Genomic DNA, 16,564 nt, shown 5'->3' with positions numbered 1-16,564 from the left:
AACTCTGATAGTTGATCTTGTGTTTTCAAAACTAACTCGTGCAAACTAGGACACATCCCTTAGTGGGATTGTGGAAGGGTTTACTACGCAATCCGAAAACATGTGTCACGTACGTCAATATAATTACATCAACACACACACACACACACACACACATACACACACTTATTCCTAATTTCCTGCCCACAGAAAATTACTTCACACTGATATAAAATGATTAAATCGGTTTTAAATGCCTGTAAGTTGATGTTACTGAGATTCTCCACTTCAGTGATCTTTTATTCATCATTCTGTGTCATTTAATTCTTCAAATTCATGTTCTTCAAAGTCTGAAAATAAAATAGTGTGTTGAAGCACAGCACTTTACTAACATTAACATTTACTACATCAGTCATCACACATTGCACTCTGATTAAACACAGTGATTAAATCTGCACACTAACTGCAACTCCACCATTTATCTGATAAAAATCTACCTGGAATCAAGCAGCCCATCACCAGAAGTGTGCTGTATAATCTATTTGTTTTATCTCTTCTGTAGCTTGGAACCACGACCGGGACGAAACCCGCATTGTTCCTCCTGAATCCGAGGTTCGACTATCGGCCGAATTCTCCTCTCCAGTACCCTGGCATAGACTTTTCCGGGGAGGCTGAGGAGTGTGATCCCCCTGTAGTTGGAACACACCCTCCGGTCCCCCTTCTTAAACAGAGGGACCACCACCCCAGTCTGAGGAGCTTCTCAACCACCTCAGTGACCTCAGCTTGGGGGATCGACGAGTCATCAACTGAGCCCTCTGCCTCTGCTTCCTCAGTGGAAGACATGTCGGTGGGGTTGAGGAGATCCTCAAAGTACTCCTTCCACCGTCCAAGAATGTCCCCAGTCGAAGTCAGCAGATTCCCACTCCCACTGTAAACAGTGTGAGCAGGGCACTGCTTCCCCCTCCTGAGGTGCCGGACAGTTTGCCAGAATTTCTTCGAGGCCAACCGATAGTCCTTCTCCATGGCCTCCCAGACCCGAGTTTTTGCCTCTGCAACCACCCGGGCTGAAGCTCGCTTGGCCCTCCGGTACCTATCAGCTGCCTCCGGAGTCCCCCGAGCCAACCAGGCTTGATAGGACTCCTTCTTCAGCTTGACGGCATCCCTTACTTCCGGGGTCCACCACCGGGTTCGGGGATTGCCGCCACGACAGGCACCGGAGACCTTACGGCCACAGCTCCGCGTGGCTGCGTCGACAATAGAGGTGGAGAACATGATCCACTCGGACTCAATGTCTCCAACCTCCCTCAGGATCTGGTTGAAGTTCTGCCGGAGGTGGGAGTTGAAGATCTCTCTGACCGGAGACTCTGCCAAACGTTCCCAGCGGACCCTCACAGTACGTTTGGGTCTGCCAAGTCTGTCCAACTTCCTCCCCGGCCATCGGATCCAACTCACCACCAGGTGGTGATCAGTTGACAGCTCCGCCCCTCTCTTTACCCGAGTGTCCAAGACATACGGCCAGAGGTCAGATGAAACAACCACAAAGTTGATCATCGACTTCCGACCTAGGGTGTCCTGATGCCATGTGTACTGATGGACACCCTTATGCTTGAACATGGTGTTCGTTATGGACAAACTATGACTAGCACAGAAGTCCAACAACAGAACACAACTCGTGTTCAGGTCGGGGGGGCCGTTCCTCCCAATCACGCCCCTCCAGGTGTCACTGTCGCTGCCCACGTGGGCGTTGAAGTCCCCCAGTAGAACGACTGAGTCCCCAGTCGGAGCACTTTCCAGCACCCCTCCCAGAGACGCCAAGAAGGTCGGGTACTCTACACTGCCATTTGGCCCGTAAGCACAAATAACAGTGAGAGACCTCTCCCTGACCCGAACGCGCAGGGAAACGACCCTCTCGTTCACTGGGGGTAAACCCTAGGTTTCGTCCCGGTCGTGGAACACTGGACCATCTCTATACCCTCACCAGGTTGCTGGAGGGTTCATGGGAGTTTGCCCAACCAGTCCACATGTGCTTTGTGGATCTGGAGAAGGCATTCGAAGGCATTCGACCACGGGATTTCGTCCCTGCTTTTTGCAGATGATGTTGTCCTGTTGGCTTCTTCAAATCAGGACCTTCAGCGTGCACTGGGACGGTTTGCAGCCGAGTGTGAAGCGGCGGGGATGAGAATCAGCACCTCCAAGTCCGAGGCCATGGTTCTCAGCCGGAAAAGGGTGGCTTGCCCCCTTCAGGTTGGTGGAAAGCTCCTGCCTCAAGTGGAGGAGTTTAAGTATCTTGGGGTCTTGCTCACGAGTGAGGGAAGGATTGAGCGGGAGATCGACAGGCGGATCGGTGTATCTTCTGCAGTGATGCGGTCGATATACCGGTCTGTTGTGGTGAAGAAAGAGCTGAGCCGCAACGCGAAGCTCTCTGTTTACCAGTCGATCTACGTTCCTACCCTCACCTATGGTCATGAGCTTTGGGTCATGACCGAAAGGACAAGATCCCGGATACAGGCGGCCGAAATGAGTTTCCTCCGCAGGGTGGCTGGGCGCTCCCTTAGAGATAGGGTGAGGAGCTCGGTCACTCGGGAGGAGCTCAGAGTAGAGCCGCTGCTCCTCCACATCGAGAGGAGTCAGCTGAGGTGGCTCGGGCATCTGTTCCGGATGTCTCCTGGACGCCTCCCGGGGGAGGTGTTCTGGGCATGTCCAACCGGGAGGAGGCCCCGGGGAAGACCTAGGACACGCTGGAGGGACTATGTCTCTCGGCTGGCCTGGGAACGCCTCGGTATTCCCCCGGAGGAGCTGGAGGAAGTGTCTGGGGAGAGGGAAGTCTGGGTGTCCCTGCTCAGACTGCTGCCCCCGCGACCCGGCCCCAGATAAGTGGTAGAAGATGGATGGATGGATGGATAGATGTAGCTTGGAACCAGATCAAGTAGTTAGAGGGGCAGATCCTCCACTCAGGGGCGCAAAATGGGTTATGCAGTATATGCAGTACTTTGGGGCGGCACACGGGGGCGCCATCGTGCCAGATCATTTAGAAAAAAAGAATATTTAGTAAAGAATGTCATACATAATGAAAAGCTTATTTGTTACAAATAATGAAAGGAAACAACTTTAGCATTTGAAATCTATTAAAAGAATTATTTAATGGAACCGACATAAGTCATAGTCAAATGATAAAAAATAGATCATAGAGGAACGAAGCATTCTGGGGCACAGAACAGAATAAGAGGGAAAAGAATAAAAAACAGCCAAACACAATACTTTACTATATTAGAATACTGAGTATTATACTACTGTAGTATTATGCTAGTGTATAATATACTGTAATTATAATTGTGTAATGCTTAATATGATACTGTAATACGGAATATAATACTACAGTACTGCATTTCTGAAAATAATGATATAATACATGATACAATACTGTAATATTAAATATAATAAGTGTTAAAATGAATTTATATAACACTTTATATTGCTATATTGTAAAATGACATAACAGATCCATCATTTCTGACAACAGATTTTTATTTACTAATAAAAGGGTGTTTTATAAAATAAAAGTTTAGACAGATTACATGTGTATAAAACAGTTCTATCCACGTGACTGAGAGAAATGAACTCAACAGCTCCTCCTTCAGGACAAAGGAGTCACAGCAGGAGAACCACTATGACTGTACAGGACTATTAACACTATTATACAGTACACCACATGATGAAGTAAAAGAACAATATTTATTTACATAGTTTATTATAAACACTTCGAATGAATGGCCTCATTTAAAGACACTGTGTAAAATAACTTATATATACTAACTTAATACTGAACTTTAAACTTTTTATTGTTTCTATACTTATGTGAAGCTGCTTTGAGACAATGTGAATTGTTTAAGCGCTACACAAATAAATTGAATTAAATTAATGCACAGTGTAAACATGATATACACTACACACGTACTGTATATTACAGTGAATATTGTAAATCAGATTCAAAATGAGCAGAAAACACAAAATAGTCAAAAATTAACAGCAAAACTAGCAAGTAAACCTAATGCTAAAATCTGAAAGATATGTAAACAAACTAAAAATTATATATAAAATATGTAGTCTTTTTGAAAGAAAAAAAGGAATCTTTATATAGGACTTATATATTTATATATACCCATTTTCTTGTCTTTGAATTCTGAGATTCAAACCTCACCATCCTCAGAAGCAGAAGGTTTCACTGCGGAACAATAGGGGGCGTTCTGTCAGTGTGTTTTCTGTCACATGTCTTGTAATACTCACCTGGTTGTAATTGATTTAATTATTATGTGTATTTAATTTCTGTCAGAACACGGGGGTGTCTTCACAGATAAAAAGACCCAAATGCAGGGATAACAAAATAAAATCAGAGATTTTTTTTCCGAAACACAGAACCCAACAAAAACTGAGGACACTGCGAAGCTAACCGCAATGCAGAGGAAATAAATACACATAATAATTAAACCAATTACAACCAGGTGAATTACATTACCAGACACACTGCCAGAACGCCCCCTAATGTTCCGGCAGAGACGTTCCGAGCAGAAATCCTGAAAGAAAGTGTGAATAAACAAGACGTATGTTGCAGCAGAAGTTTGTCCTTTATTCACAATAACAATCATGTGGTTACAGAATTCACACAGAGTACTCACTCACTCACTCACTCATTTTCTACCGCTTTATCCAAACTACCTCGTGTCACGGGGAGCCTGTGCCTATCTCAGGCGTCATTGGGCATCAAGGCAGGATACACCCTGGCGGAGTGCCAACCCATCGCAGGGCACACACACTCACGCAATCACACATTACGGACAATTTTCCAGAGATGCCAATCAACCTACCATGCATGTCTTTGGACCGGGGGAGGAAACCAGAGTACCCGGAGGAAACCCTCGAGGCACGGGGAGAACATGCAAACTCCACACACACAAGGTGGTGGTGGGAATCGAACCCCGACCCTGGAGGTGTGAGGCGAGCACACGATACATTATATATTCATGATCAATAAACTTAGCTGACTAACTGATTGTTAAAAATTCACTTTCATAAATCAGTGTAAGGGGAATAAAATACATGGGGACATGCTTTTATGAGAAAATAATAATCAGTAATTAACAGCACACACACAGACATTTTGTTCTTACTAAATACACATTCTCTGATGAAAATGCACATTCAGGACTTCAGTTCAGGTTAAAATATACTGACATAAAGTGGAAACTACAGCAGTTTATATTTTGGGTACCTGAGAAGGGAACGAGACGCTGTATCATGGCCGACGCTATTGGAACACTTCTTGCAGAAGCAGAAATCATGCTAATCTATTGGCTAAAGAGGTCATGTGATGAAGCGGAGCACACCAGCAAGACTATATGAGGGCTTTTGCGTCACATTACTCCAGCTTCTTCTAGTCTAAAGGAAGCATGAATGGATGCCCAGAGTGTGGAAAGCAACAGAGCGCTTCGCTCCCTTCTCAGGGATCTGGGTTACATATCCATAGTATAATTCCTTTTCAAGGGAACTATGTGCTGCTTCATGGCTGATGCTGTGTGAATGACAATACCAGTGCTGCCACACACCTAGAGATGTCTGTGCCAGAGGTCGTGAAAGCGGACATCCCTAGAAACCCTACTACTCGGGCGTAGGGTTCCTTTCTTTTCCTTCAGATTTTACATGGGGGACTCTGGCTACAAAGCTAGCGCATGTTAGCCCTAGCCCATCACTGCAGCAAGGGAAGAACCATCAGATTGCTTCTCTGTGGCAACCAATGCAGCTGTGAAATATATTTGTATATTTTTCGCATATTGTCATACGATAACGTGGACCGTCTGCTTTGTGTGTTAAATTATGTGGCTTGGAGGAGTTCAGACCTCGTTGGTGAGCAATTCACCACAGATGAGCACCTTTAAAACATGAGCTTGGTATGCCTGCAAAAGTGCCATTGAGTGCAGCATGTGGAGGTCTGGGACTTGGAATGCAGCCAAGTAAAAATTGTGAAGAGGAATCTCTCACAATGCACGCAATTGGCTCGAGAGGTGAGCACATGCCACGATAAAGAAGAGAAGACCCTATTTTTATATATCTTCTTTTGTACTTGTCTCAGACTACTCGAGTGACAACTGACACCAATAGACACAGAGCGCTTCCTAAAGTCAAAGAAGCTGGAGTTATGTGATTTACATGCCCTTATATGGTCTTGCTTGTCACGCTGTGCTTACATGATCATGTGTACATGATCTCCTTAGCCAATAGATTGGAGTGATTTCATACAGAGCTTCAGACACTGCTTCCGTAATAATTCTTCCCGTAACGTCAGTTATATTGTTGCTGAGTTTCCCATTTCAGTGACGAGCTCTCTATTCATTATCTGTGTCAGGATTCATTGTTTCTTAGATGTTTCTAAACAGCTGAAAGCAAAAAATTGAAAAAAAAAAAATCAGAAACATCAGAAATGTGTTAAAGCATTTTACCAACATTTATTTACATCTGTCATCACCACACACACTCTGATATATGATCATTAATTGTACTGATTAATAAATTAATATCAAATTACTGTTGAAGTTACAGCTGTTTATTGTAGCACATCGTATAAAACATTTATTATCAAATTAGTATTTAATCTAGTGATGGTTTTGGTATCAAAATGCTCAAACTCACTGCAATATTCTCATAGTCAGAGGATGTGGGCATGTCAGCAGGAGTACTGGGATGAGAAATCTGTGACATCTCGAGATTTTGGTAAATGTTGTCTTTAGGACTCGACCCAGTGTTCTACAGGGAGGAGGAGTGGAGAACATGAGCAGGTTCTACTGAAGATTTACAGTAAGCAGCCAGTATTATTATGAACAAAGCAGCCACCTGATGGACATTTCTGGAATAACTTACCTGATTGTCACCTTTATCTGCCTTCTTCTTCTTCTGTCTCTTGCTTCTGCTCACACAAAGACAAATATTTACCCACCATCAGCATCTTCAGAGTCATTAGTGATAAATTTATGAGCACAAATATTCTCACCTCAGCCAGAAAAGTGCAGAGAGAAAAGTTGCAAGCCCAAAAAGTCCGAGTCCAACAGACACATACACAATCACAGTAACTGCTTGTACAAACACACAGACACACACACACACACACCCAAACACAGATTTTATTCAAAATCTCACCCACAGCACATTATGTAGAACAGATCAGTGATCACACCGCAATGAAAAATCATCACCCTCACCATTAATAGTGACAGACACTGCAGCTGATCTCTCAGAGCCGTGTTTATTCTGAGCCTCACAGTAATACTGTCCACTCTGTACAGCTCTGTAACTCTGTCCAGATCCTACAGGCGATGATTTTTTCACCTTAAACCAGGTGTAGTTCTGTACAGGTGGGTTAGCATCACTGCTACAGGTCAGAGTCACTGAACTGTCCTCCATTATCTCACCAGAGGGACTGATGGACACTGAGACGTTCTTTGGAGGATCTAAAATGAACAGGATGATAACACTTTAAAGTAAATCTTTAAAAGTTTTATCTCTAACTGTCTGTGAGAAAATCTTCAGCTTTAACTTACACAGAACATTCAGAGTCACACTGTAAGAGTACTGATGTCCGACTTCATTACTGCACTTGCACTTGTACTCTCCACTGTCCTCAGAGCTGATCTTGGAGATGTTGTAGGTCTTTCCCTTTCCTATGAGAGTCTTCCCCTTAAACCAGTCATAGCTCTGTACAGGTGGGTTAGCATCACTGCTGCAGGTCAGAGTCACTGAACTGTCCTCCACTATCTCACCAGAGGGACTGATGGACACTGAGACTTTCTTTGGATGATCTAGAGAGTTCCATGACCAGAGAGAGGAAAGCAGTTCATGGTCATAATTAATGATTTTTTTTCTGTCTTTCATCAATAATTGAATGCAGTTTATAACTATATTTTTTCTGCCCTTTTTTATTATTACATTTGGCTCTATATTTTATTTGAATCTTTTTATTGAGATAAATCAGGGACACATTTGTGTAAATGGCTGTGTTTCTTTCCTTTGGTGTCAGAATGGGATTCAATAGAGTTTTTGTTTACTTTTCTGAAATTCTTAGAATTAAAACTAAAACTCCTTCAAGATGCAAATCACACAGGTTGAGTTCCTGCTCAATTCTATAAGTATTTTACAGAAGAAATAAAGAAATGACCAGTGAATTTACCACCAAAACACAAATATGACATTCCTTCCAGAATTAATTAATAGATTCAGTTAATTCAAAAAACCATAATACAACAATTTTTATTGTAAGTATTAATATTAAAAACAAATAGAATTTTAAATATGTATTTAAATATAAGAGTATTTGGGTCTTCTCCCTTTTGCTTTAATGACAGTTTGCACACAAGTTGGCATGGACTCTACAAGTTTTTTATAAAATATTATGATAACGTTTTTATATCAAATCTATGGACTGTCATCTGATCTCAGGCTTCAAGCTATGTATGTCATAGTCAAGGTCATTTTGTGTTTTCTTTACTTACTCCAATACTTTGTTTTCCTTTATTAACTATCAGGTATTAAAGTATATATAAGAAGGTAAATAAAGCTCACATCTGACTCTGAGGGTTTGATCAGGAGAGTGGAGATGTTCATATCCTCTTACAGCACAGCTATAACTGCCTGCATATTCACGGCTGACCGACTGCAGACGGACTTCATTGCTCTTGTTGGTATTTGTGGTTAAATTTCTGTTGTTTTTGTACCAGATGAATGTTGGATCAGTCAGATTGCAGGTGGTTTTACAGGTCAGAACGACTGATTGTCCTTCTGTCACTTCTGCAGGAGCGATCTGAAGATCAAGATCTTAAACAAGAAGAGAAGCATTAAATCATGAAAGCCGTCCTAAAGCCAGTAGAGCGTCTACTTCTAGAACTCTGCTCTCAAAGTGGTTCCCTTTCCAGGAAACTCGAAACTCCTTTTTTTCCCTTTCTTTTGCCCTCTCCCCTGACACAGATTGCTCGGTTTTGGTGTGTCTAAATTTAGATTGGCCTGAAGAAGAAGTACTGTAATGCCCCTTTTCCACCGAGGCAGTTCGAGTGCTGGTTCGGAGCCAGAGCCTAATTTAGAACCGGTTCTTTCTGTTTTGACCGCCAAAGCACCGGCTCTGAACCAGGAAAAGTGCTTCTTAATTAGCACCAAAACGTTGCTGGTCTAGACTTAAGAACCGCTTGTGTCAGGGGCTGTGGGCAGGGCTACTGTTAGCGCATTTGATAATGTAGCTTAAGTATAGTAATGTTTAATACTTTTTTACTTTAAGCACACATGATAGTAAGTAGCTACATGCTAAGGCTAACTTTTTTCTGTGTTAATGAAAAATAACGTTATGTACTTTCTCGGTTACAACCTCCATTTTTACAGATTACATGGAGCTGCACGTACACGTTGGATTCGCTCCGTTTGGGTGTTAATGTAGGTTCACAAAGCCATGAGCATTAACAGTAAAGCAACATCCGCTATTGTTGATGTGTTTGTGTTTGCCGCTGCTGCGCTAAAGTTGCTGGGACACGTGACACGTATACAGTGACGTCAGACTCGGCTCTGTGATGGCTCTTTAGCCGGTGGAAAGGCAAACCGGTTCTTAGAAGGTTTACCAGTGGAACCAACTTTGAACCAGCACCAGTGCTAGCTCTGAACCAGCACCCAGTTCTTTTTGGTGGAAAAGGGGCATGAGTGTCGTTTCTTCTAAGCTTTCTGACTTCATGCTGCAGGCCACCTCCACACAGGCAGTTGCCATTTTTCCCAGACCTCCATGCCAATGTGTCCATGTATTGGGGAAATCCTTTTCAGCGCATTTTTTTTTCTGACCATGTCTGACTTTTCAGTCATTATAGGGGTATGGGGCGATGTCTGGGATTGAATAGATGCTTGGAGGAAGCCTACGCTTCCATTCAAGAAGTGTTATTCCCAAGAAGGACGGGGGGCTGCGTTCGATTTTGGACCTGTGGGCTCTGAACTGTACTCTGAAGACTTACAAGATCAAGATGCTCACCCTCAAGGTTATTGTGTCCCAGATAAGGTCCGAGGACTGGTTTGTGATGATAGATTTCAAAGACACTTATTTTCACAAACTCATATTGCCATAGCACATGAAGTTCCTCATGTTTGCTTTTGGGGGCAAAGTGGCCCTTATCTCTGGCCACCCTGCCCAGGGTCTATGGAAGGGCCCTTATCTCTCATAGCACATAAATTGCCTGGAGATGCGGGCCAAGTTTATAGCATTGAAAAACTTTCTCCCACACCTGCTGTGGTGTCCTATATCAATCATCAGGGCAGTCTGCTTTCACGCCCCCGTTCAATTTGGCAGATTTTTGACCAGGGGGAAGAGGATCTGTTTGCCTCCAAGGAGTTGACCCACTGCCCACTGTGGTTTTCCCTGTCACATCCGGCCCCACTGAGCTTGGATGCCTTGGTACGGACGTGGGTCCCACAAGTCCGAGCCAGAGTGTGCCACGACCAAGTTAACCTTCTCCCATTTGCTTCTTGTTGGCTTGCTAGAATTTGGTTCACAAACCTAGTCTCCCTTCTAGACAGCATTCTATGAGGTTTTCCTGTCAGGAAGCATCTCCTCTCTTAGGAGGCAATCCTTCACCCTCACTCCAAGATGTGGAAGCTCTGGGTCTGGACTCTGAGGGGGACCAGTTTCTACATTCAGGCCTCTCATCTGAGGTGACAGAGACTCTACTGAATACTAGGGCTTCCTCCACTAGGAAGCTGTATGCTCTGAAGTGGAGGCTTTTATGCCTCTGGTGTGATGAACACTGTAAGGATCCAGTTCACTGCACAGTCGGTACATTGCTGGAGTTCCTGCAGTCTTGCTTTTCTCAAGGCCTGTCCCCGTCTACTTTAAAGGTGTACGTGGCCGCTATCGCTGCAAACCATGAACTTGTACTCGGGGCCTCCTTGGGTAGGCATCCTCTGTCTCTTGCTTTTTGCACGAGGTCAGGCAGCTGAGACCTTCCTGCAGATCGCACCTTCCTTCCTGGGACCTCTCTGTGGTTCTGGAGGGGCTGCTGGAAGTCCGCTTTGAGCCCAAGGAATCAGTCCCTGATTATTATATGGACTTGCTGGCGTGTAATCGTTTTGTTACTTGTCCTTCCCGAACCATTAAATTGGTGCATGCACACAGAGCTTCAGACACAACTTCCTTAAAGATGCATTCCCATAGCATCAGCCCTGATTCAGAATCTAGTTCCCTTCTCAGGGAACTTGGTTACATACGAAACCTGGTGTAGTTTTCTATCTAATGAGCTCCTTTCAGTAATATTTTCAGGGTTTTTAACCTTCTCAACTTTGGAGAATAGTCACTTTTAACCAGCCCCTTAATGATAAGTTCAATCAGAGAAAACAGTTTGTACTTTGACAGAAAAACCTTGACATGCAGCAGTATGAAGGTTTCAGGGACTCTCAATAATCAGGTACAAACCTCTGAAACCTTTTTTCGGTAAAAGCATGTTAGAGATCTGCATTATTCTGTTGTAAAACTCTGACACTCCTGTGTGTAAAGAGAAATTATAACCTGAGTGACATACAGTTGCCCTGTGAAGTACCTGAACAATGAAGCTACACTAAAAACATATGGATTTCACTACATTAGAATTCAACTTTTGAACCAATATTCTGGTTGTTACAGTTAATCCATAGTTAATATGATGAACTGCACCTTGTGTTATTCAGCTAGTGACACTTAAAAATAGGTAATAACAAAATTAGGTAATTACATACTGTATATTTACCTGCTTGGGACCAGCTTAAAGTTTAAAGATTAAGTGGAGGAAAATAAAACACAATTTACAGTAAGGAACTGGCTGATTTAAGGCCCAGACATGGTCAAGAAGTTCTGCACTTTTGAGCGTCCACATACTTCTGTCATGGCTACTTTAGACAATGCTTCACCAGACTACCAGAGGGCAACCACGTATGTATATTTGAAGACTTCTTCTGTTGTGTTTCCCATTTACGCTGTTTTCCATGCTCACATGTTTTGTGTTATGTCATTATTCAACTTATTTAAGCTCCTTTGTTTCATTGTGTCTTTGTTTAGTTTCTGTTACTGACAATGTACTAAGAGTGGTGTTTGTGTATTCATAATGCTGGTTTTTGCTTTAGTTTTTTGTATCATGATTTAGTGTTTCCTTTGTGCTTTAAGTAAATTCTTTGCCTTCAACATAATCTAATTTTATGTTAATTGTGTTGATTAAAAAGTGAGCTTGAGAAAGCATATTTCTTTAAAATTAATAACATTTTGTTTTGATATGTTTTCTAGTTAAGTCAAAATTTCAAATTATATAAAAAAATGTTAAGACTGAAAATGTGACTTAAGGATCCTGATCCTGACTTTTTGGGCCAGCTCTATGTAAAAAATAAGATGGTTTTATTTACCTGTAACACTGAGTGTAACTCCAGGAAAACCCTGGTATCTTTCTTTGTCTGTTTCCATTCTGAAGAAGTACATCTGTTCATCTGTTTTCTTCACATCACTCAGACTGAGGGGGAAGTGATTCTGTACATCTGTTAAATACATCACTCTGCCTGAGTAACCTGGTTCATTATACAGATCAGTTGGCTCTACATCCTGAACTGGGTTAATTACCCAAAACCTCTGTGTCACTGTAACACCTGGTGGGTGTGTGTAAGTGACGTTCATAATCACTGTAGATCCGTTTAAAGCACAGAGACTAAGTTGGCTGTATTTCACACTCCCTTCATTCCCAAGAGCTGCTGAAACATGATACATAAAAGAGGTGATTAGAGATCATTATCCTGAACCCCATCAAACACTCAGTTCACTCACAGCTTCAATTTTCTCCTCTGGGTGTAAAGAAAGACATAAATGGGGGACTCACCTGAGATCATCAGGAGAAAGATCAGGCAAAGTGGCAGCACCATTTTGAAGGTCAGCATTGCTAACGATTCTATATAAAATTAAATAAATTGAGGAAAAAAGTCCTCAGTATAAATGTTATCAATGTAGTTGTAAAAATTAATTATCACCCAGATGAGTGTGGGTTCAGTTTTGAGTTTTCTCCTCTCAAGGTTTTTTCCTCATACCATCTAAGAGGATTTTTCCTTTGCCAGTCACCTCAGGTTTGTTCGTTAGGGATAAATACAAATAGATTTTAAATACAAGTCTAATATTAATCTTTTTGTTCTGTATTTCATATGTTCTGTAGAGCTGCATTGAGACAATATCCACTGTTAAAAGTGTTATAGAAATAACATTTAGTGAAAGTGAAAAGTGAAAGTGGCGTGACATACGGCTAAGTATGGTGACCCATACTCAGAATTTGTTCTCTGCATTTATTTAATTTCATGAATTTAATTGAACATGTAATATTTACATGTATTTACAAGTATTAAGTATTATTGTCTGTGTTTGGTTTTGTTGAAGTCAATAATGTCACTGCATGCTGTTTTTTGCTCTGAGAAGTTCTTTTAAACTGGAAAGAGACAAGAGGGATGTCTCCAGAATGTTTTTCATTTCATACTGGTCATTGACAGGGTTGGGGGAGTGGCTTGTGGGCAAATGTGTTAATGTGTGTCCACTGGCACAAAGCATACTGTGAAGTGTAGACAATATTTTAAACACAGCAGGTACTGTGACTACAATTCTAATAACAAGCCCAAAGCAGGATAACCATAATTATAAATCTTACATTTAAAATTAATTATAAATTTGTATGGTTTACTTATTCTCTTGCTGGGAAATTTAAAAGCATGTAATTAACTAAATTATAAGTAATAATAACTAATAAAAAAACAGAACTTTAAACATAATTAAAATCTTAATATATACTAAATCTGCAGAGATTTAAGTGAAAGCTGATATGTGATTACACACTGAGGTATACTTATTTATTTTGTTTTTGTCAAAAGGGCTGGATTACAAGCTGACAAAGCAGAAGATACAAGACACCAAACTTCAATTTCATAAAAGTGATACTTTAGCTGTATGAAACATGGGAATTTGTGGGTACATGCGTATTTTGGCATAGCATCACTGCAGTAACACCATAAGACCACGATGGCTTTCCACACTAAATCACCACTGCACCAAAAAATGACCCCAATGGCCTTCCATTGCCATAACTGTATAGTCAGCAGATACAACCCAGTCTCACAGCAGTTTGTCACATACAGGGCCGGCCCTGGCCAATTTGCTGCCCTAGGCAAGATTTCACCTGGTGCCCCTGGAATCACAGACAATTGTGTTCCGATCATTTTGTTCATAAACTTACACAGAAACAAACTGCACAGCTTTGTCCTGTTTTTCTTTATTTTGAAAATATTTTGGAAACACACACAAACTATATAAAAAAAACTATATTACAGAGACCTTGCTTTCCTTGCCTTTCTTACAGCAATAAAATATATATAATAAATATATAAATAAAATACTTCTCAGGTAATAAAATATATACATATATATTAATAAATAAATATATATATATATATATATATATATATATATATATATATATATATATATATATATATATAAATAATAATTTGGGCGCACGGGCGCCCCTAGTGGTGGGCGGCGCCCTTAGCATTTGCCTATTCTGCCTATGCGCAGGACCGGCCCTGGTCACATAGGTCACGAAATGTAATCTATTTGATTCGTGTTTTTTAACGTGTCAAAAAGCACGGACACTTTTCTGAGTAAAGTAGTTTTTCCATCTATTTGGTGTATCAAATCGGACAGTAAACTAAATACTACAGTAATTTGAACACTTAGTTTACTGTCCGATTTGACACACCAAATAGATAGAAAAGAAAAACGTGGTGCAGACACGAAAGATGCTTCCTATTGAAATACATTAGATCGAAAGTCCGTGCTTTTTAAAACGTTAAAAAAAGGGAGCTCCGTCTCCGCAAACACGAATCAAATAGATTACATTTCGTAACGTATGTGACAAACTGCCGTGAGACCGGGTTGTCAGATAAGACATTCTCATTTGCTCGTACCAGGAGTCTCATTTATTAAAGTTTATAAAAGAATGGTTTTAATTTTGTGTGTAAAAATTGTCCATACAAACTACAACACTGGTGTTTATCACACCTGTTTAAAAAAAGATGTGTACTTAGATGATAAAACCTCTACAACTACTCTGGCCATGCATAGCTACACTCAATTACATGAATATTCAATGCATCAAATGACCACATATGGTAAATAATTTACTTTTATGGCAATTATTCAGCTCATAGCTGGTTGGAAAATACAGAATCAGAATCATAAAAATGTATTAATCCTCGGGTGGTAACTGGGTTAAATACCAAAACTGTCTAGAACAACTTGTGCAACGGAGTAATAGTGTGTGTGTGTGTGTGTGTGTGTGTGTGTGTGTGCATAATGTGTTAATGTACAATTAATATATTAATTCTACAAATTAATAAATAGTTTAACATCTAATCTTTTGGTTTTAATCAGACTTTGTTATTGTGTAAAAAACAATGCCGCAATATCTCATGCATAATTTATCGCAGTATTAATATGATCTCTATTTTCCCTGCACTGAGTGAGCAGTACAATTTTTAAAATTTAAAAAAAAAAAAAATCACTACATACAGGAAAGTTAGTAAAAGAAATGACTTTGAGCTTCACTGTAGGAAATGTAGACATTATATAAATGAGTGAATTTAGTAGCTTAAAAAGTTAAATAAAAAATATTTTCTTACCGTTTCAACTTGATATTTTTATCTCACAAGCAAACTGCCAACTGAGAGTGTGGTTAAGATGTGTTGCTGGTGTCATATGTAGCACATATGTCATTGTTTCCTGTTGTAGCTGAAGAAATCGTCCTAAGGCTCTCTAAATAAATATTTAAAAAATATCATGATGACAGAGTTTTCTGAGAAAAAGTAGGAAGTGAGACACACCACCAACATCTTCACCCCAAACCACAACACACATGTAGTGTGCACCTGTAAATTTTTTTATTTTAAATAAGAATGAACATTTTTGTCTTCTTCTTGACGTTGCCAATTTTATACTATCTAACATTTTGTATAGATATTATAATGTGTCTTCCTGTGCTTTTTAACATTCATTTTGAAAGGAAGTGTTAGTGTTAAATGGTCCTGTAGGTCAGTATTGATGGTCTTCACATTGACCATACATCTCACATTGACGGGGGGTGGGGGTATGGGGGGAGAAAGGAAAATTATAATGCATTAAGTTTTATTTTCAGAAGTTCAGGAGAACTCTGAATTGCTTTCCTTTTTCTTATGTTCATGTATTCTGCTATAATAGAATTGATAAGATGTCGAAAATTCGTATGTAATCACAGCTTGGCAGCTTCATGGAGTTAACTGCAACCATATAACCATATATAAAATTGAGGAACAAACATGAGTAGCACTCTAAGAGTCACAGACGAGAAATGTTTGGAGGACGAAATTTTATGTTGTCTGTCGAAAAAGCCCAAGGGGGGGCACACTCAACAGTGACATCCAAATTGCAATAACATTGTTACAAAATGTATAAAAGCTTGTCTTGAATTACATTGTGTGTGCATTGTAGTGTAAACAA

At 40.7% G+C, this 16,564-nt stretch overlaps 1 protein-coding gene across 1 annotated transcript; it reads right to left on the bottom strand.

Moving 5' to 3' along the window:
* Nucleotides 1–4,720: 4,720 nt before the first annotated feature.
* LOC132839504 (B-cell receptor CD22-like) lies at nt 4,721–15,741 on the bottom strand. The gene is made up of 10 exons (XM_060860518.1): nt 15,712–15,741; nt 12,876–12,944; nt 12,412–12,747; nt 8,584–8,835; nt 7,566–7,823; nt 7,227–7,475; nt 7,019–7,097; nt 6,889–6,934; nt 6,661–6,774; nt 4,721–6,407 (listed from the first exon to the last, which is right to left on the bottom strand). Exons 2-10 carry the CDS (start codon nt 12,931–12,933, stop codon nt 6,390–6,392), a joined length of 1,410 nt encoding a protein of 469 aa, XP_060716501.1. The 5' UTR covers nt 12,934–12,944; nt 15,712–15,741; the 3' UTR covers nt 4,721–6,389.
* Between the last annotated feature and the right edge of the window lie 823 nt (nt 15,742–16,564).

The sequence above is a fragment of the Tachysurus vachellii genome, chromosome 24, assembly GCF_030014155.1.
Source record: "Tachysurus vachellii isolate PV-2020 chromosome 24, HZAU_Pvac_v1, whole genome shotgun sequence".
Classification (NCBI taxonomy): domain Eukaryota; kingdom Metazoa; phylum Chordata; class Actinopteri; order Siluriformes; family Bagridae; genus Tachysurus; species Tachysurus vachellii.
Note: the sequence above shows the minus strand (reverse complement) of the source record. Positions and strands in the feature narration are given on the sequence as shown.